Below are 22,016 nucleotides of genomic sequence, written 5' to 3' on the forward strand. Positions count from 1 at the left end.
CAACTCCTGCAGGTTTCGCACCACTCGCCTGGAGGAAGCAGACGCGACCATCACGTCAGCTTCGTCACTCCCGACCAGCACTGAAGCTGGCCTGTCTGCCACCGACATTGTCCTTCCTGTCTTGCTTCCCCTCCACAACGCTGGCCACGGTGCATTTGGCTGCGGAGACATGGTCAACCGCCTAGCTGTGCAAGACCTAGAGGCCGCCTCTTGGATGGTGCGCAAAATCAACTCGAATGGCGTCCTTCTTCCGCGACTCAAGCTCGAACTTCGCGCCATTGACACATGCTCCTCGGCGTCTGTCCTCACACGGGACATTTCGGCTGTGCTGGAGCACTTCTCGGAACTGGGCGTGCCCACCGTGTTCATCTCCTCGTCCATGTCGGCGGAACACACGAGGGTAGCCGCGTCCATTTTGTCTCGCCTGAACGTCACCTTGGTGACCACGACTGACCTGGCTGCTTCGCACGGCCGCCGGCCCAGCTACCTCTACCAAATACCGCTGCCCATTGAAAAGATCGCCGAAGCAGCGGTCACCTATTTGCAGAGCCTCGACTGGAGCTATGTGTCCGTCGTGTCGAGTGAGAGTGAGTCCCGCGCATTCGAGGCCTTCAAGGAGCGTGCCGATGCCGTCGGCATCTGTCTCGCCATACAGGCTACGCTGAACGCCGGACGCGAGTTGGACCCCAACATTATCGCGCGCCTCACGACGGCTGCTGCAAACGGCGCCCGCGCTGTCGTCCTCTGGACGGATTCCGAAGACACTCTGCGCTTTCTGGCTGCATTGCGAAGGGCCCGCACAGAGGGACTACTGGACCACGCTGACTTGGTCCTCATTCACGGCGGCGGCCAGCCTGTCAGCTTCGACGGCCACGAGGAGGATGCTCTTGGCGCTGTCCTGCTGCGGCCCCAGTATGGACAGGTACGAATTTTTCGTTTTTAAATAAAGACGCAACAGAAAACCTTCTTAAAACCCCACGGGAATCGATTGCTGGAGTGCCGGGCTAGATATAAGACACGCCGATACATATATTTGGTCCACGTACGCGTAGGTTTTGGACTTCGAGTCTTACTATGAGCGCCTGCGTCCGGACCAGAATCGTTTCTTCAGTGACCTGTGGTCTCAGGCGAGGACGTGCCACCAGACTCAAGGTGGCCAGGTGTGTTCAGTGCCACTGATGCCCAGTCGCTCGGTGGTGGACGTCATGCAGGCTGTGCTCGTCGCAGCCACAGCGCTCAGAGACCTCCGTGAACAGGTGTGCGGAGGGTCCCGAGAGGTGAGCAAAGACTTCTTCTTTTGATTGATTTATTAATTGGCTGAGTGTCCGTTTCACAAGTCGACGCGATATGGACTCTGGTAGATGCCTTGCATAAGGAGGGCTCCGCATTGAAGAGGCGTTCAAAGCAGCCTACTTTCGTATTTACTGAAAACCGATATGTGTAAACATTCATAAAATATATTGTGAAATATTTTCAAGGACATATAATACGGCTAGAGACTAGAGATTTTACATACACAATGTCTATCTTTCCCCTCCTACTTAAATATCCCCTGTTCATAGGGCGGGGGCACTCCGGTGGCGGTGCACTGTCTTCGGAGTCGCAATTCATTTCGGTCGGGGGCGCTTGGATGACAGCTGGCTTCTTTCCGAAGTACCAACTTTGTCATCAAAATTCAAGATGGTGTATTTTAATTCTGCAGCCTTCTGTGGTAACAGTAGAAAAAAGTCCAGACTCCATCATTCTACAGGCTTCATTTTATTGTCTTCCATGGCATCTCCCCATTAAAGACTGCTTGCCCGATGTCGTCATAGGTCAGCCGTTATCAGTCGGCTCAGCCCATCCATGGCCCAGCCATTGCCAAAATCAAACTTATTGCTAGGTCTCACACTAAAACGTCCAGCTTATGAGTGATGTCTCATATTAGTTCCACAATGGTGTGCAAAGAGGCACCTCAGATGTACTTCTGCGATGCAGGCAATGGATGCCCTTTACTGTGCTCGGCTCCTGGCTAACGCCATGGGCGTGGGAGAGGCGCTGGACGAGCTGGTTCGCCAGGCAAACACAGTGCGTGTTGGTGACAAGAATCAGATGTTCGTCTTCACCGAACGAGGCCATGGAGACATCGCCGTCGACCTGTGGAACGTCCGCAGGTCAGCCGCCGGCATCGCACCTCAAAGGGTGAGCGTGCGCAGTGGCTAATGATGCGACTCCACATATCATGTTGTAACTGCCGGCGTTTAGGTGCTATGAATAGAATAGAAAGCCGAATTATTCTGAGTGGGTATTATCAATACCAGTCTTCCACGCTGATATGGTAGTACGTTTCGAACTAACCGTAGCGCAACACGTTCAAGTATGCATGTCTGTGTATCCAAAGGTTTACACTGCTTCCCACACTGAAGATATACGTTATGCTATACAACAGCAAATATTCACATCATCCACAAACTAATGCACAACGGGTAGAAATATATTCAATAACCTGCACATGCATTACTTACACTGCATAAATGGGGCTCATTCAGTTTCTTAAAGCTCTAAAGAAGACGCAAGTACTCTGACTCACAGAGTGTCATTGTTCTACTCCTTGGAATGAGAACCTCCATCACAGCTCTGCAAGCAAATTACTGTGTTAGTCCACCTGATTATTTTCCCTGAAACTACCGAAACGCCGTGACGTTAATGAAGTGCGGGCCGTTTCGTTCTTTGGCGGGTGTGGCTGACTTGTCATTCACTTCTCTTCTTCGTCTTCGGCAGGCCGGTCACCTGGCTGACGATCGTTTCATGGAGCTTATGCCTGTGGTCACCTACGAAGGTAGCAGGAGCAGTGAAGTCAAGGAAGTGGCGCTGAACGAGCTCCGGTCCGCCTGTCAGGCTGCTTCGTGCCGGGCTCACTGTGCTCCCAAGGCTGTCGACTTCTTGGTGGTGCCTTCGCCCGACCACGTCTATCTTGCGGCCGCCTTCTCTGTGCACGAACGTGGTGACGCCCCGTTCCAATGCTCGCACAGAGTCACTGAGTCCGGCGTGCGCCGTGTGGAGGCCTTCCTCTGGGCCCTGGACCAGATCAACGCCAGCCCCTCGGTCCTGCCAGGAGTCAAAGTCGGCGCTGTGGTCTTTGACGTGTGCGGCAGCCGGGAGAAGACCTACAGAGACCTGTCTAACTTTGCCAGTGACTCGCTAGCCTCGCTCACAAGGCCCATCCGGTTGCCCGCACTTCGGCACGTGTTCGGCTTCGTCGCCTCCGGCAGTAACAACGCCGGTCAATGCACAGTCAAGCCGGCGGCCGAAGTTCTCGCTGCAGCTGCTGGCATGCCCATGGTTGCATCAGACTCATCACTGTCTCAGCTCGGGAGCCGCCGCTATCCGAGCCTCCTTCGCGTGCTCCCGTCTAATGCGGAGGTCGCCCAGGCCGTCCTGCGTGTCCTCAGGTACGCAGATATCAATCGTTTATGTGTGTGGTTGACCATTGTGCTCTGCAATTTTCTTAACAAATCTTTTTCCTGGCCACTTGGCTCAATTATGACGTACTTGCCATGCAAGCGCAGATGCATCTTTACTCCCATGGTTTCCCGTGCTGTCAGCCGTTCCCTGATCACAGCTTTTGCCGATCTGCTGACTTGCTGCTTTATAAATGTGCTGTTACTACAGTTTTCGCTGCCTAATATCTTGGCGTGGCTGGTGGCACTGCGTCTAAAGCAATTTTCCACTTCATATTAGTACAGCACACAAATATTGCTATTTCTGCGTTGCCTCGTCCCAATTAACCACAGATATCTGCTGGCTATTCATTCCAAGTGTATACAAATTTCCAACCATACAGATATCCAAGACGGATAGCCAATGGATGTACAGTAAAAATTCATGTCCTGTGTGGCTGTTTTCTTGATGTCCGAATTGGATGTCCGACTGGACATTGTTTTGAACGTTGACTGGCTGTCCTTATACAGACATGCCAAGGATATGTGCATTTGCTCATCATATATTATAATGTTAGAATGTAGTGAAAATATATAGAGATCTGTAGAATGCCAATCTTGTAAAATTTCATTAAAGAAGCTATAAAATTTTTTGAAATTAATTTTTGGCACAAGCATTTGATCCCAGGTTGCCAAATAATTTTGCTTCCCGAGGCAAAACAATCTGGCTGATTCAATATGTGTATCGTAGTTTGCCATAAGTATAATGTATTAAGTGTTATTATTATCACCTGTACACTAACGCAAATGCGGATCAAGCGCACAGTAGCAGTCATCATGTAGGCAAACTTTCATGCGCCAGCCTCGATACTTCTCAACAAGCGGTGCACTGCAGTAGCTCAGATTTGTCGAACGTACACGTCGTGTTAGCCGTGCACCTCTGGATGTGTTGGGAGAAAACGCGCGTCATTGTGCCTATTGTCTCCAAACCTGCTTGACCAGAGGCACGCACTGAGGGAAGTAGCACTGGAAAGGAGGGTGTTCGTATCGCACCGCACGTTTGTACGTTGAGTCGGTCTCCGAGCGGCAGAAGGTAGATTTTTTTTAAGTGCGCCCGTGGGGACATCAACAGCAACATGTGAAGTTACACAGGATGACATTCCTGCAAGAAACATGGAAACGCGGCGCGAGCCTACCATTGTTTTCGGCAGAGATTGCCTTGGCAAGCAGCAGCAACCCCGCTCACTTGCACAGAACAGATAAGGCCACATGTTACATATCTGTTCTTTACGTCTCATATCGGACATGTATCCATTTTTAGCACGCGTTAACTATTGTCCGTCATTTGTATTAGCCCTGCTAATACGTGGCACGTTTTCAGCTCTTTATTTGCTCGCATATCCCTTGCTATTAACTGATTTAGGACCAGCACGTGGTCACTGTCTGTACACCTTCTTTAGAGGCATGTGCTACACCCATTAGTTTTTCTCCTGTGCTTGTCTGTATGTATGTATTGCAGTTACTGGAATAAAATTGCCATCAGCATGCACAAGTTGGGTTTGTCGCTAATAACCTAATTTAATCATAAACCCGTAAAGAAGCAATTGCTGCTACCTAAGACGTCATTGCACTTTGAGGCGGAAGGGCATTGAACACTGAAAACTTGTAAGACTACGTACACACTTTCACAATTGCAGCTGCAGACTGTGAGTTATGTGCTTCTTAGCCTTGATATATGTAGATAGTTAAGGTTCGATTGTTTTTGAAAGCCCACGTGGACTTCATTTTTTTTAGAATTATATTCCCAGCAGAAAAGCTTCCGCGGAAAAGACGAGCCTCCGAGTGGGCTGTGTGGGTGCATTGATCACGTGAAAGGTTTTTCTTGAATATGCACTATATATATATATATATATATATATAAATATATATATATATACATATCCTCTGAAGGGCCGGTCAATATCCATGTTGGCTGTCCTGAAGGGATGTCGAGCGCGGATGTACAAATTCGTTACCTTTTTACTTGTACATGTGATGTATGTCCATCGGACGTGCAGTGTACATTCGTGGACATTTGGTCGGTGTGAGGAATATCCGAACTGTACGTCCCATCACATGCCTACCGGATATCCGTGGTTACTTGGGGTGCTCCACATTGTAATAGAAATAAAATATATCCCTTGGAGTAGAGACCAATGTTTCCTCTGTTATGCATAAAAATTATTGAAGCAAGGCAGGCTTTTGCCTAAAGAGGAGCCGCAATGTGCAGTAGTAAACTCTTGCAAAGGATGTGTTTGCTTAATGATGTCATTACATTGTGAAAGGAAGGCATTTTAAGGTACCATTATCGCCAGTTTGGTCAACGCGGCTGTATTCATGGCAGATATCTGCTACCTGCTTGCCTCTAGCATTAGCGTTTATGCACAAGAATCGCGCGCTGTATTACAAATGCCTGTCATTCACGCACCGCAGGCACTTTAAGTGGACGTACGTGTCAGTGGTGTACAATGACCAAGATGACGAGCTGCAGGACCTGTGGGAGCAGTTCGAGCGAGCCTTGGAGGGCGGACCCCTTCGTCTCGCCACCACACTCCACCTCACGGATGACACTTCGGACGAGGACGTACGGGCCACCGCCACCCAACTTCTCCGCAGACACAGGGAGGGTGCCCGGTCAGTAGCCGCCGTAAAGGCATTCCTCGGTGTCTGCGATTCCCGTCAGCGCAACATTGTACAATTCATATTGCGTTTTCTATATAATCACCTTAATGCACCTGAGTAACTAACTGCCTGCGTTGTAGCTGACGCTACCCCACCTAAATTGTTTGGGTTAGGCGTTGTAGCTGATGCTATCCCACCCAAATCGTTTAGGTTTTTGCCCTGTCATCGGAGAGAAAAACTCTCTTTCTAGCAGTGTTGCCCTTAATTTTTTTTGTTTGTGGCATCTACCAGTGTGCATTCAGAAAGAAGTGGGACTTACATGAATCGCTGAGGCACCTGCCTCGTTGCACTGCTTGCCGTACTAAGTAATACATCTATATGCGTGCCACGTCGTGCATCGCGCTGACAGTGGTCTAAATCATGCTCTTGGCTCAATGTCTGCTGGCTATCAACTATGTTCTAGTTTCGAAATGTATGCCATTAGACATTTTCTATGACGATAGAAGACACCTTTTATGATAATTTTTTACTTGTTCCACATTCACCAACATGGATGCCGATCTGTCTTCTTCAAACTCCTCATTTGCACAATGCTCAATGCACTCTTCGCACAGGGTCGTGGTCCTGTTCCTCAACGACAAGGCAGCCGACGCCCTGCTGACCGCTCTTCACGAGGCATCGTCCTCAGCGGAGTCGCCCCAAGCACCGGACCTGACCTTCGTTGCGCTGGGCCTCCGCGACATCCTGTCTCGGCATCCCGACGTGGCGCTAGGATCTCTCTCATTCCGGCTGGCATCCGTAGACGTGCCGGGATTCCGCGACCACTTGCAGCACCTGAGTTACTCGGGCAATGGCCGAAACCCCTGGTACCGTGCTTATGTTGAGCAGAAGACTGGGTGCCATGGTCCTGCAGCCTGCGCGAACGCATTGGCACCACCACTGGCCAGCGGGGGCGGCGCCGGCAGTGGGATATCTTCGCTGGATGCAGATGACGTGAGCGCTGCGGAGTCTACAGTCACCGCGGTGTTCGCCCTGGCGAGTGGCCTTGACCAAGCACGTAAGACGAGGTGAGCTATAATTTTGGAAATTTCGCGGCCAATGAAATGACCAGGGTTGCCATTGGTGGCTACTTTTCGCCAATTTGGTGAACTTGAGAGGCTCGTGGCATCCCAAAAGTAGGAATGGTGACATGGCGATTTTTTTGCCGATTTTTGGCCTATGTCTCCACTTAATTACGCATTCTATGCTCGGCGTATTCCTCATGAATGAGCAACATATTTTTTCATTTTTCTTTCTTTATGACCCGCAAGTAAATGTCACACTTTTTGCACACTTCAGTACGTCAGCCTTGTTAATGGAGGTGCTGGTGGTTCCCCAGGAGCCTACCAGCCTAGTTTAAATCAGCAGATTTCTTTGTGCGTGCGGCGAGGTTGCAGTATAAAACTAAGATCTACAAGGTGTTTTAAGCTTCTCTAAAGTTCGGCTTCTCAAGTGGCTAGACAATAGATAGGCGGCGTGTTTCCACCATAGCTCCAACTTTTCTGAATAGCTTGTCGACTTCCTCGCTGCTGCAGTACCTGCTACTTCACTACCCAGACATTATTTTGTTGTTACCACTTTTTCGGTCACACCAAGAGGTCGGCTTCTTTGAGCGGCTTTCAGCAACATGAGTAAAGCCAATCTGTAGCGTAAGCTTGGCCACGCAGAAAGCTTGGTGCGCGCATTATGAAGGTTACACAGTATTTTTGAAGAAGTTATTTTCACTTTTCCAGTGTTCAGCAGATCACCATGAAAGGATTGTCATAAACGGTCTATTCATAATGGGTGTAGCCCTGCACCACAAATTGTCTCTCACGATTAGTCGCAGAACAAGGCGTGCCAAGCACTCCTATAATAAACCGGGAAACGCAACTGGCAATGAAAAATGTCAATATAATTTAGGGGTTTTCGGTAGTACTGTATTGTATGGGGCTACCCATAATTTGCAACTTTTTTTTTAGTAGACATGGCAAACACATCTAGAGTGGCGACATTTTCGGTGATATTTCAAGAAAAATGGCGACTTTTGGTGACTTGCTGCTCCTGGTTTGGCGACTCTTACTTGAAAGTCAGTGGCAACTCTAGAAAAGACACAATGACATCTTTTACTCAGCGTGAAAGCCACAGCTTTCTACTGAAGTAGCTTGTTAAGCTCATTCAGCTTGTTAAGATGGTTTGCTATTTTTAATCGGCATGTGCAAGCTCGAATTGCTTATTCGGTGAGACCAAATGTGCATACATGGTTTTATGAAACAGCCCAAGAATCCGAGGCCTCGCGCAGACAGCTAACACTTCATCTTCAGTTGTATTACGGGCCTTGATTAGCTAGGCCAAAGCACCGAGTCATCTACATATAGAAGTCACCTGACAGGTATTTCAGAGAACATGTATTCTAAGTTTCTCGTACTTCAGGAAAAAAAAATGCTCTATGTGGCGTCTAAGTTAGAAAAGTTTTCTTAACTTTCTCTGCTAGCATTGCCTGTTACCATAATTCAAATACTACAAGTTATGACTCCGAAATGTGGCAGACTGTACAAAAGTGCCTTTGCTTTACACATGAAAGTGTCTTTGGTGGGGTCCACCATGGCTCTGCTCACATACTTTCGTCAGAGAAGTGACGTTGAAAAATATATATTAAGAAATTGCTGAGAAAAAACACAAGGTAAGCATTCATCATATTGAATCGAACTAGTAACTTCTGTATTCCTGGCGCGCAGCCCTAATCACTACGCCACGGAGTGGGCTTTGTTGCAGATGCTAAAAGCAAGCCATTTATATACATCATCTTTGAAACTTTAGCGCATTTTCGTTATCAGTGGCGAGATGGCACGACGTGCTCGTGTTGGGCGTGCTCTAAAGGTCGTCGGCTCCACGAAGTGCCAAAACCACGAAGCATGATCTCTCCTGCACGCGCGCTTATCAGGTTCGTAATTCGGGAGAGGACGAAGGTCACTTAGCATGCTGCCGCGGCCGCGTTTACGATCGGAGCACGGTGCTGACACACGACGCGTAGACAATTGTAACGATTGTTTGCACGCATCCTGTGTACACTTGTCTGCTTGTTTCGTGTGTCTTTCGTTTTGTTTGAACAATGTGGTTTAAGTATCGAGACGTGATAGTTGGTATTTCGCGCTTCTTGTGTGTGTGCTTAATTCGTGCATGCTTTCTGCTTGAGGTGTGCACTGGAGATTTTGAGACTCTCCTTTCTTAATGCGGCAATAAAATTTGTTACTGTTGTGGAAACAGTGCACAATAAATACTCAACTAGTAATTCTGTAAGGACATGTTTCACTTTCGTGCTATAATGATTCCAACATAGGGGGATCAGCTACGTTTTTTTTCGTGTTTCTGTTTAGGTGTGCGGGCGAGGACAGCAAGCCATGCGAGCTGTCCATGGACGACGCTTATCGAAACCTCGTGAGAAACTTCACCCGTAATGTTCGCATCACGCGCCACGATGGTTCGGTATTCAAGTTCGCTGATGGCAGCAGCGGCAACGGCCGTGTCCAGGTCATCTACTATAGAAGCCCCGGAGTGGGCGGCATGCCAGGGGAGTTCTCGCAGGCAAGTACAGTGAAGACAAGATTGCCTGTCTGGTTGGGTTAATTAGCTTGAAACAAAAATAGGGTGCTTGTTATCCTGACTTCTTTGAAGTTAAATTGGTTCCTAGTTCAGCAGGAAAATGATAACGATGCAAACATTTCTACTCCAGTACTCCTATATTACAACCTCTGTGGCAGCCCGGGCCTGCCCAATGAGCTCCCGACAGAGTGCCGCCACATATTGCAAGATGCAATGTTCAATTGACCCAGGTGGCGACAAGGGGGTGTTGATGCTCTATGACATCCGAAGCCTAAAGAAGGCTGGATAATTAAGACAGCCTGGTTTCGTTAAGGGTGCCCACTGACATTGTTCAGTACACATGCCTCTGGCATTTTACTTCAATCGAAATGCGACTGCAGCCACGTCTTTCATGTCAGCAGCTGAGCACCGTAACTGCCACTGTACCACCGAAGCAGCTTATGTTAATGCAAGTCCTAAACTCTGCTGACTCATGGCACTGAATATGTGGTGTTCATGCTCGCGTATATCGGGAGTTGTGGCATCAGTGGCTCTAGGCTTAATGTTGTGTTAATCTTAGCGTAATTTATAATTTATTTGGCATTATATATAAAAGCACAGGCATAGGTAGAAACTTTGTTTGGGGGGGTGGGATGTGGCATGGCCTGGTGTGCCACCTCCTGGCTACGCCAATGTATCTAGCTGCAATCAATGTGTTGAATCAATTGTAGTATACAACAGTTTGTGTACAATTGATTTGCACTGCCTTTTTTTTTTCACTGCTGCTGTCATGATAACGAGTTTCACATCGTAAGTATTTTATTGCGATAGCGACCTGTCTCAAATTTGCTATTGCTCTTTTCTGTGGCAGATCGGCACCTACAACCGGGACGAAGGCCTGCAGATGAACGCCAGCCTTCCCGAGGTGTCCCTCGGTCGTTCACCGTACACCATCAACTCGTCGTGCGAAGTGGACGGCGAGTGCGGGCGACACTCTCCACGTCCTGGTGACGCCCTGCTCAGGGATGCTGGCGTTCAGCCCATGCTGTCGGGTGAAGACTTCCCGAGCCTCGCTATCGGCGCCGTGCTGCCCGTGCATCGCAGGGGCTCCGACATGTTCTCCTGCGGTGGCCTGCACGAAGACGGCCGCACCTTCCAGGGCATGCTCGCAGTCGCCTATGCTCTTGACCAGGCCAACAGGAACCGAACCGATGACCTCAGGTTGAACGCCGTGGTGTTCGACTCGTGTGGCACCCCACAGCGTGCAGAGTCGCTCGTGTATGGCTACATGACATCATCAATGAGGGAGGCCAAGGCCAAGCCACTAGTGTCCATGATCACCTTTGAAAACAAGGTTCGTTGGTTGATTTGGCGTGTATGTGTGGTTCATTGGTGACCTGCAGTTCGGTATACCATTGTGCTGGCGTTCGCTTCGTGCAAATAATGCGCTATCGGTCTCCCGATTGACTGCTCGACACATATATGACGCAGTGTTTCAGTTTCCGACATTCATATGATAATCTTAGGCAGCGTTGACACCAACATATCTTCACTCTAAACTTTTGAACACAGTCCTGCCTAGGTTTCATCCCTCTCCAAGTTTGAAGTAAAACCACAGAAAGCTGAGTTAGCTGGCTTGCTTCACCATAAAAGAAACTGAATCTTTAAAATACGAGTGCAAGAAAACATAATCACATGTCGTAAACTATAGAATTTGTGTTGTCTCTTTAGTGTCAGTGTTTGCACAGGTTCAGTGAGCTGTGCAAAACAATGAACCTTTATCGGCACTTGTTCAAAGTTATGCATATAAGCAGTGCATGCAACAGGTGTGACTTCGCTCGGAAACCATTCCCGTTAATTTTTCAAAGGGCCAGTGAAAAGGCGCCGCCTTTCTTTTTGCACCCCCCCATTCAAGCCCGCACATCTTTCGTACGCCAGACCAACCTCCTTCCACGCTCAGTGACGTCAGCTCGACGATCGGCGACATTGACTTCATTACTGTTTATTGAGACCTAGTTTAGCCGAATCGACAAGCAGCGTGCTGCATCACATCACCGATTGCGGAGTTGACGTCGCTGCGTGTGGAAGGAGATTGGTCACGCCCAGTAAAGATGCGCAAGTTTGTTTGGGGGTATGAAAAAAAGTCAGAGCCTGTTTACTGGCCCTTTAAATGATGAAAGAGAAGATAGGAGAACGACAGTATGCACTTAGCATCACTAGTTTGTCATCTATAAACAACTGACTTATTTCTTTTTGCTCCCATTGTCATCGCAGGTTGCCGAAGAACTGGCGCCCGTGCTGAAGGACGCCGGTGTTCCACTGGTCCTGACAAGCACAACATCAAGGTTCACCCAGGAAAGCCGACCCGTCGGGATCCAGACTCTGCCTCCCATAGTGTGGCAAGTGGAGGCCGCGCTGGGCCTGCTGCGTCACTACGACTGGAGCTACGTGTACTTCCTCTACTCCGGCGACGAGTTCGGCCATGACGCCTACTACCACGTGACCAAGTCTCTTGCCAGGCTGGGCCTGTGCGTTGCCGACTCACAGAGGGTCGACCCGGACGCCACCGAGGAGGACGTCCTGGCCACGGTACTCAAGCTCACCGACTCGGACGTCCGAGTCGTCGTCGTGCTCACCGAAGACAAGGAGGTCAGCAACCGGATAGTGGTCGCCGCGCGGAAGGCTTCGCTGCTCGAGCGCTTTGTCTGGGTCGGCACCGAGGGCTTCAGCAACAACGAGCACTTGCTCGAGACACTGCATGGTGCCGACGTGGACGTCTTCTCGCTGAGGTTGGACAACGAGCCACTGCCTGATTACACCCGCTTCGTGTCCTCGCTGACGCTGGGCCGCCACGAGCCGATTCCAGATGCCTGGTTCGAGGAGTTCTGGCAGCTTCAGTTCGGATGTCGCCTGCCCAACGCGCGCCGAGTACACGAGCAGTTTGCGCGCATCTGCACGGGCCGGGAGAAACTGCAAGTGCGGCAAGACCGTTACGTGTACCACACTGTTGACACGGTGATGCGCATTGCGGCGGCCGTACGGGATCACGTTACCAAGAATTGCCCGACGGCGCTTACTGGTGGACTGGACAGCCTCGAAGGATGCAAGAAGAGTGTGTTGCGCCGCGAGGTGAGCATGACGCTGCTGGGCACGGACCTGGAGAGCTGCTCAGAGTGCCAGCCGTCCGCCATCACCACGTTCGGATACAGAGTGCTCAAGATGAACGGCAGCAGCGCCCGAAACTACACCTACCAGAATGTACGTTAATTTTCATTTACAAGTCATCTGCCATGTGTGTGTTGCGATTGTTGCCCTGAGGGGTCTAGATTCTTAGCACACCGTACCACACTGAACATTGGTTGCAGTCAGGCTAGCTCAGTTTTCATTAGTTTAGTAATCGCGTTGTTTTCGAGAAGTTGTCGCACCGAGCGTATGAAGGAGTGTAAAAAAAATGCATTGTAGTGAAGCTTTCGTGCTTTTCTCTCTTTTTGCTCTCAACTTTCTTTTTTCATGACTGCACAATACGCTAACCATTCGATATGAACCAATTGGCCTACTGCCCTCTCCGCCCTTTCAATAAAAGCTTCTACTGCTTCTACTGCCCTCCCCGCCCCATCAATAAAAGATAAACCTATGTACACCTATGTGCCGAGTTATTGTACAATATGCGATTGTACAATAGCTATTGTATAATATGCAGGTGGGCTCTTTCTTCAAGAACGTGCTGTTTGTGGACGACGGCCAGGTGGACTTCTTTAGCGGCGTGGCGCCTATGTCGACTTGCGTGCGCGACTGTGACGAGCGATGCCCGGCGTCCAGCGCAGCTGTGGGTGTGCCTACGGACAATGAGTACCTGCGTCAGCACCGCGAGTCCCTGGCAGCCAATTTTCGCACTGTGTGGGGCATCGTGGTTACGGCACTGTCTCTGCTCGGCATGGTGCTCGTCATCATCTGTGCACTCTACTTCCTCATGGCGTTTCCCGTCACCGTGGGCACCACCGTCCTCGGCTACATGATTTTGGTGAGCATGTGGCACCCGCCACCTCAACAATTTATTGAATGATTATCCGGTGAACCCGCTGCTGTGGACTAGTGCTCGACATGCTTACCAGAAAGGCATGGCATTGAATCCTGACCGCAGCGGCTGCATTTCGACGGAGGCGAAACGCCACAGACCCGCGAACTTAGATTTCAGTCCTGGAAATTTCCTGGAGTCCTGGAGATTTCAGTCCTGGCACTGTGTGGTTTCTATCTGTGCCTTCTCTTGTTCGTGTTTCGCTTAGTGCTACATCAAGTTCTTTTAGATTTCAGTGCGCACTTACGAATCTGAAGTGGTCCGAATCTTTCAGAGCCCTCCACTACAGCGTTCCCCGTAATTATACTGTAGTTTTGGGACGTAAAATGCCAGCCATTATTATTGATACCCAACTGAATATCATCGTTACTGTGACGTCATCCATAGTTTATTTTTGTAAACTGCGCACTGCAGTCTTAGATCCGTGAAAATGGAAGCGTTCGACATTATCTTTATTTTTAACCAAGGACATTAGTATTAATAATCACCACTGTGACTCATGATCCTGTTATATTTCGCTGATCAATATTTTGTTGAATCAACCACTCTGGTGAAGGTAAGCTTTCGTAACTGAACACATTGTAATTCGCTTTGGTTATCAGTGAGAGATTACATATCACAAACAGGAAGTCCCTGAAGCTGGCACACTGTGCCAATACTGCTCCGCATATGTTTATCATTTCACTCTTTTGAGAATGCATCTTCAATTACTGTTGTATTCGAAGCACTTCCAAGCAATAGCCACTGTAGCGTGAAGTGTACTCAACAATTTTTTCAGGCATCAGTTTCAGCACACACTTGTTTTGTCTGTGTCTTTCCTCAGAGCCCATCACCGTGACCTGTATGAACACTGCAGCCCTTTCAATGGTGTTAGCTGGCAAGGTCAGAGCTGCACACCAGAAACAGACAAATGCTTTTCAACAGCACATTGTCCGAATTGTAATTCATGTTAAAATAACCGCTGCCATGTAAAAAGTGCCAAGGTATAACGCACATTGTGGATCAAACCTGTCACGATCACACATAACTTGACCGATCAAAAAATTGGGAATACAGTTAAACCTGAATGTAAGGAAATTGACCAATTTTCGGAAAATGTGTTATAAAGAAGATTTTGTCATATGAAGGTTCTGTATGAAAATTTGAAAAATAAACGCACAAATTAAACAACTGAAAGCAGAGTTGACCCAAAACATTTATTTAGCGGTAAAGACCTGCATAATTATTTGTGATGGCGATTGTATGGATACCCTCGGTGGGTTCTTGCCATCTCATCCGTGTTTCGTAACAAGTTCAAATCGATTACATACCGTATTTACTCGATTCTACCGCGCCCTCGATTGTAACGCGCACCTGATTTCCACCGCGAAAAAAAAAAAAGTAAGACATTGATTGCAACGCGCACCCATTTTTCTCGCTGGCCCGCACGATCACACCACTTGAAAAAACGACTCCTTTCGGGAGCGTCTTCCATTTAAATAGAAGGTACGGGCGAAGCTTGTGCCCATCTGACGTGTAACAGAGCATTGCCGTCACTGTAGTTTTACCGTGGACCGATGTCAGCACGCAAACTTGCTTCGCCCACTTCTTCTCGACGATTGTGGCGCCAGGCATGTCGAAGTAAATAGGCGTCTGATCGGCATTCCCGATTTGCCCAAGCAGGTAGCCGTTGTTGCGCCGCAAGTTTAGGACGAACCTCTGAAAACTGTGAAGCTTTTCATCGTACTCCTCCGCAAAACTTTTCACATATGCATGTTCCTCTTCGGAGGGAAAAGCCTTTCCTCTTCATAAAGTTAGTTAGCCAGCACCTGCTCGCTTTAAACTGGCTCCGCATTAGACCTTTTTCTAAGACTAATTGCATAGCCCGCACTTGGAGCAGTTCTGTCGTCACGGGCCGCTGTGCCGCTCGCTGCTCAAGCACATACTCGCCGAGCAGCTCTTCAATTTGCGGAAACCGACCATGCTGTGGTCCACTGAAGCCTTTGCGTGAAGCTTTGCTGTCGACAATCTTCTGCTTTTGTTTCCGCCGGTCCCGCACGCACGTTTCGAGAACTCTGAACGACCGCGATGCGGCCTGATTTCCGTCCGTTTCTGCACACGCGATGACTTTTCTTTTAAAAGCGGTGTTGTGGTGCACTCGAGTTTTGGAGTCGGCCCTTCCACGCCGTCGATGCTAATGCACTACTGGATGACGAACTCCTCAGCACATGTACGAAGTGCCGCACATGGGAAACACATAGGCAGAAACGGCGGACGCGCCATGCCGACACACGTAGGGGGCGGCCATCTTGGATTTGCCGATGGCGATAGATTGACCGTAATTTTTTTGTTCGTACTCGATTCTAACGCGCATGCGATTTATGAACTCGCTTAACCGGAAAAAAGGTGCGCGTTAGATTCGAGTAATTACGGTACATGCACCCACACATAGTAACCTTTACAACCTTTACGAGCGAGTAAAAGCACGCGAGTGCTGCTGAAGCAAAGGTCGAATGAACCGGCACATCTTTATCGCCTGGGAGCCGCATGCCGTAACATTCCCCCACATGTTAGGACTGCCTTTGGATGCTCATACAGAAACGAAACCACCAGTTTTGCAGAGCGTAAAAAAAACGCAGGGTGCGGGGGTCACTCGAGTAGATATGGTGAACTTTGATGTTAAAAGCGTGGTCGGAATCGCTGGCGCGCGAGCAATCTTGGCAATCATCAGTTCGCTTTCAACGTGAAGAGACTGTGTGAAAAGAGCACTTCTCACTAAAGCGGCCATATTTGCTTACATCAGCGCCGTCGCGTAGTTGCCAGATATAATCGGCTAATTGGGAAGGCTACGTTCTTCTAACTCGCGCTGCAAACGGAAATGCATGATGAGTCAACTTCCCAAGATTCGTCGTCACCGTGGCCTCGGAGAGTTCCTATCAGCGCCCAATCTGACACCTCCCCTCTGTAGTGATGACACAGCTGTCCGCATTCTAAAAGAAAAAATCGCAGCATATTCATGGAGTGAATGATGAGTGAGGCGAAGCGTCCGTCAGCCTGTCCGCCCTTCCGTTCGTCAGCGTGACCATCTGTGCGTCAATCCATGCGTCCGCTCGTCTGTCCATGTGTCTGTCCGCAAGTCCATCCATCTGTCTATCTATCCGTTCATGCGTCCATCCGTCCGCGTGTTCATTTATACGTCTGCTAGTCTGTGTGTCCGTCCGTCCGTCCGTCCGCCCGTCCGTGCGTCCACCTAGTGAACACTCAAGTACCGCCATCTCCCCCCTCGCAACCACTGTGGCACATACTGTGCCACCGGTGGCTGTGAACATACATACGTACATACGTACATACAACATACATACATACATAGGTACGTACATACATGCATACATACATACATACAGAAGAGGATGAGGAGGAGCGACAGACCCACGGCATAAGGAGCTTCGCGCATAAAAAAAAGCATACCTGAATATCGTCGGGGGCCACGCCATATGCGCGCAGTGAAACCATGCACGCATGCATGGCCTTGAAAGGGACACGGTTACTGCGGAAAACTATTTGCTAAAGCACCCTTCATATCTATCGCGGCCCCACATATGTAACGCTAACTAGAAGTGTGACACTGCCAACGCGCAGAAGTAGTTTTCTATTTCTTGTTTTCTGTGGTTTGGAAGCAGAGGGCGTATCTGTGCATGCCCTCGTGGGAGCAAGAACGGCCGCAACGCTGGCTTGTGTGGCGCAGGCCCGCCTGCCCGCCGCCTCGCGCACGCTTGAAGTTGCCGGGGCCACGAGCAGGCTGCCACCGCTTCACGCTTCAGCGGCAGCGGGCCGACCACGGAATATGCATGCTCGTGCCAAAATGACAAAATGAGAGGCGAAATTCCTACATCGTCCGTGACGAAAATTCGTTATATCAAAGTTGTCTCCCGCCGTTACCGTATTTACTTAATTCTACCGCGCCCTCGATTGTAACGCGCACCCAGTTTCCACGACGAAAAAAAAAGTAAGACATCAATTGCAACACGCACCAATTTTTCTCGTTGGCCCGCACGATCACACCACTCAGGAAAATGACTCCTTTCGGCAGCATATTCCGTTTAAATATGAGGTACGGGGGAAGCTTGTGCCTATCTGACGTGCAACTCCAGTTTTATGGCCGTCACTCCAGTTTTACCGTGGCCTAATGTCAGCGCATGAACTTGCTTCGCCCCCTTCTTCTTGACGGTTGTGGTGCCAGGCAAGTCGAAGTAAAGAGGCGTCTGATTGGCATTCCCGACTTGCCCAAGCAGGTAGCCGTTGTTGTGCTGCAAGTTTAGGACGAACCTCTGAAAACTGCGAAGTTTTTCATAGTACTCCTCCGGAAACTTTTCGCACATGTCCGTTCGCTTTCGGAGGGAAAAGCCTTTCCTCTTCATAAAGTTAGTTAGCCAGCACCTGCTCGCTTTAAACTGGCTCCGAATTAGCCCTTTTTCTAAGGCTAACTGCATAGCCTGCACTTAGAGCAGTTCTGTCGTCACGGGCCGCTGTGCCGCTCACTGCTCAATCACATACTCGCCGTGCAGCACTTCAATTAGCGGAAACCGACCATGCTGTGGTCCACTGAAGCCTTTGCGTGAATCTTTGCTGTCGACAATCTTCTGCTTTTGTTTCCGCCAGTCCCGCACGCACGTTTTGGGAACTGCAAACGACCGTGATGCGGCCCTATTTCCGTCCGTTTCGGCACACGTGATCACTTTTCTTTTAAAAGCGACATCGTGGTGCAGTCAAGTTTTTGGAGTGGGCCCTTTCATGCTGGCGGTGCTAATGCACTACAAGATGACGAAGTCCTCAGCACACGTACGAAGTGCCGCACATGGGAAACACATAGGCAGAAATGGCCGACGCGCCATGCCAACGCACGTAAGGGGCCGCCATTTTGGAAATGCTGATGGCAATAGAATGACCGTATTCATTTTTTTTTTCATACTCGATTATAACGCACATGCGAATAATGAACTTGCTTAACCGGAAAAAAGGTGCGCGTTAGATTCAAGTAATTACGGTACTTTGTTACGTAGAGGTCGGAATTACAAGTGCTCTTACAGAACAAATGCAGGACACAAAAAAACTTCCTTGTATTGAAGAATTTGTTATGGAACTTCGTTATAAGCAGGTTTAACTGTACATGCTGGAAATAGATCCCTCCTGTATGCTACATTTTTCCACTCCGTCTGTTTGAAGTCGATGTTTGGGATCGTGTAAATTTTTCGTAATGCTAATAACGCACCACTTTCGGCAGTTAGAGAAACTACAGTACAATTGGACAATCATATAAGTTGTGTACTACATACCATTCCGAAATACCGAACCTATATACATGCTGTACTTTTCTAATTATAGATTCTATGCACCGATTGTCTATGTGAGTGTCGTAGATGATGTCATTCTCAGTTCGAGTGCTCGTGTGCTCTGCTCGTTTGTTCTCTATAGTGCATGCGAGTGTTCTGGCTTCGTGCCTCAACAATGTTCAGGTCGGCCTACTGGCCCTGTACGCGGTGAACTTCGCCTTCGTGGTGGGCGCCACTGAGGCGACCTGCGGGGTGCGCCGCTTCCTGATGGGACTCGCCTACTCCATCGTCTTCTCCGGCATGCTCGTCAAGGTGCTCAACACGTGGCGCCTCATGGGATACCACCAGCGCATGCACCACGACACCACGCAGCTCAGCAGCCCCGCCGGACTTCTCGTCATCGCCTGCGGACTCGTCGTCATACAGGTATGCACCATCACCTGTGTCCGTGTTCAGCTTCTCAACGGTATTTGGGGGGAGGGGGGATGGTCAAGGATGAGCAACATGCTTCTGTGCAAGCAACAACTTGTGTTTACGGCTGTCCTCATAAACTCTATTGCGACAACTTGAATGTGCAGAAAGTTGAGGCTTCTGTATATTGCGGGTTAATAGGGTTACTCCAAGATGAGTAAACTCTCATGGCCTTTAGACATAAATGGTTTGCTTTATCGATTAATGATTAGCTAGACCTTAGTATTTTCTTTCCCGCAGGTTGTAAGTAATGACTACGAACGCTGTGAAACTGACTGTCCCTCAGGCACCTTTTCCATTTATCTATGCCTCCCTCTGCCGTTTTAGTATGCTTTTTGTAGCGGCGGCACGTATAGCTTCGTGCGGTAATCTGGGAGAAGTGCAACCTGCAGAATGAAAGCCTTCGAGATCGAGAGGCTCGCGGAGCAGATATTGGAACGCTTCACATCTTTTCTGAAATGGCACATGTGCTTTGGCAGCGTGAAAAAAAGGTGGACAGTTAACCCTTCTCACACCCATGACTAACAAGTATTGAATTCCCTGCTCTGTTTCCTTCGCACGCAGGTCGTTCTGACGGCGGCGTGGCTGGTGCTGATGCCTCCTCGTATTGGCTTGTATGAGCGCGTGTGGCGCTGCGCTCCTCCCGCATCATTCGAGGACGAGCTCGTGGTCTCCATGGTGTACGTGATGCTGCTGCTCGCAGTCACCATCCTCTTCTCGGTCCTCACATGGCCCTGCCGAGAGAACAACGGCGAGTCGCGATGGATACTCGCATGCTGCGTCTCCGTCGGGCTCGCGTGGCTCGCCTGGACTGTGCTCGGCACGCAGGTCAGTGTTTAGAGGCTATAGTGTGTCTTGGAATATTTCAACGCAGCGATTTTGGTCTGTCTGATGGTGTGTCTGTCTCACGATTTAGCCACCGGGTGAAAGTTTAAGCATTTTCTCAACACCCAGCCATTGTGACCTGCTGGCTGTGTTGATACTTGTAAACATTGTCAATGAGAAAGCAAGTGTTACGCATATTTGAGGTAAAATAGTGCATAAGTATTAGATGGTGTGTGTCTCTATTTATGAAATGGATAGATATGTAATTCTAAAAACCACAGTGCTTATTACGCTGGGCTGACAATTCAACGCTATGAATGAAGGGAGTGTTTCCTACAGGTGCGTAACCAGATATATATATATATATATTTTTTTTTGTGGGGAGTGGGGCACCTTGATTTCGGGGAGTGCACCCCCTTGGAATGGTCATTTTTTTCCTTCTATGCCACGGCGAAAAAATATTTGAAAAAGGAGAGGGTAGGGGGCCCGGGTCCGGTATGTAAATCACCTTCTGTCTACGCCTCTGATTTTCTATGCTTCGCTAAAGTGACATGGTGCAGCCACCTACCAGTGGCCGTGCGTTCTAGAAAAAACTTTAATTTCTTGAAATTACTGAGAGATGGCATCCATATCTCACGCAGTGTCTTCAGATAGAAGATTAGTTTTTCTACGATTCTCGCTAGCGAAGCATGCAGTACGCGGACAGTTTTTACTACCTGGAGATCCCTTCAAAACTGGTTGTTCATCTACACTACCTTGTTAATAGCTAGCGCAAACTTCGAAAATCATTTTAAATCGAAAATAAGGGTTGTACAATGATTCTCTCCAGATCTGTTGCTAGGAACTTACTTTGGAGCGTGTTCGACATAACCCTATATCTAGACGACAGTTATAGCACGAGAACAAAACGACGACACAAAGACAAGAAGGACAAGAAAGACACGAGCGCTAACTTCCAACTGAGTTTATTGCGCAGAGCGCGAAAATATATAGAGGAGACAGTAACCATGTGACAAAAAACCATATGGCACAAAGAGCAGAACATGAGTAAGAGAAAAACAAAAACCAAAAACAAAAGCACAGAAAAAAGGCAAAGAAAAATCTGAGGAAACGAAACAGAAAAGTAAAGATACTCTAACTACTTCTCGCGCTATAACTATCGTCGTGCCATACCAACTAGCCCAAGCTGCCACACTCCCATATCTAAGCTTGTGCTTTTTGTTGTGTGGGGCTTGGACAGTATTAGCTGTTGTCAAGTCACATGAGCAGGTGCGGACTCGCCGCTGCTCTGACGCATGCTAAACCTCCTATGATAATCAACGCCTAATGGGCAACCACGTTCGTCGGCCTGTTTTAATGCTGAGATTGCGGAATTTTATTTTCACCTTTGATCTTTGTATCTTAGAGATCTGCCTGCAGCAAATCCTACCATTCCCATTCTCATCCCTGATGCATAGTCACTAGCCCTTTATGCTTATTTCTTGTACTGTGATGCAGAACGGTCTCAACAATAGCACTTCGATTATTGCAGAATTACATCATGTGTAAAAGCGAGCTGATCATTGAAAGCACAAGTAGAACACAGATTCCAGACTACATGCAACAGTAAAAAAAAAGAAAGCAGCGGCGGGACGTAATAATGCACGTTTGGATGCT

General features: G+C 48.8%; 1 protein-coding gene across 2 annotated transcripts in view; it reads left to right on the forward strand.

Annotated features, from left to right (window-relative positions):
- Nucleotides 1–22,016, forward strand: part of LOC142785332 (uncharacterized) — a 112,787-nt gene that overhangs the window by 85,091 nt on the left and 5,680 nt on the right. For both annotated transcript variants that reach the window (XM_075883796.1, XM_075883797.1), the window contains exons 9-20: nucleotides 13–922; nucleotides 1,053–1,277; nucleotides 1,978–2,181; nucleotides 2,761–3,431; nucleotides 5,892–6,092; nucleotides 6,695–7,147; nucleotides 9,476–9,683; nucleotides 10,552–11,034; nucleotides 11,955–12,938; nucleotides 13,381–13,701; nucleotides 19,248–19,490; nucleotides 20,100–20,363. In XM_075883796.1, coding sequence (XP_075739911.1) covers nucleotides 13–922; nucleotides 1,053–1,277; nucleotides 1,978–2,181; nucleotides 2,761–3,431; nucleotides 5,892–6,092; nucleotides 6,695–7,147; nucleotides 9,476–9,683; nucleotides 10,552–11,034; nucleotides 11,955–12,938; nucleotides 13,381–13,701; nucleotides 19,248–19,490; nucleotides 20,100–20,363 — 5,167 coding nt within the window. The remainder of the gene's footprint in view (nucleotides 1–12; nucleotides 923–1,052; nucleotides 1,278–1,977; nucleotides 2,182–2,760; nucleotides 3,432–5,891; nucleotides 6,093–6,694; nucleotides 7,148–9,475; nucleotides 9,684–10,551; nucleotides 11,035–11,954; nucleotides 12,939–13,380; nucleotides 13,702–19,247; nucleotides 19,491–20,099; nucleotides 20,364–22,016) is intronic.

This window comes from Rhipicephalus microplus, unplaced genomic scaffold (assembly GCF_043290135.1).
Source record: "Rhipicephalus microplus isolate Deutch F79 unplaced genomic scaffold, USDA_Rmic scaffold_21, whole genome shotgun sequence".
NCBI lineage: Eukaryota > Metazoa > Arthropoda > Arachnida > Ixodida > Ixodidae > Rhipicephalus > Rhipicephalus microplus.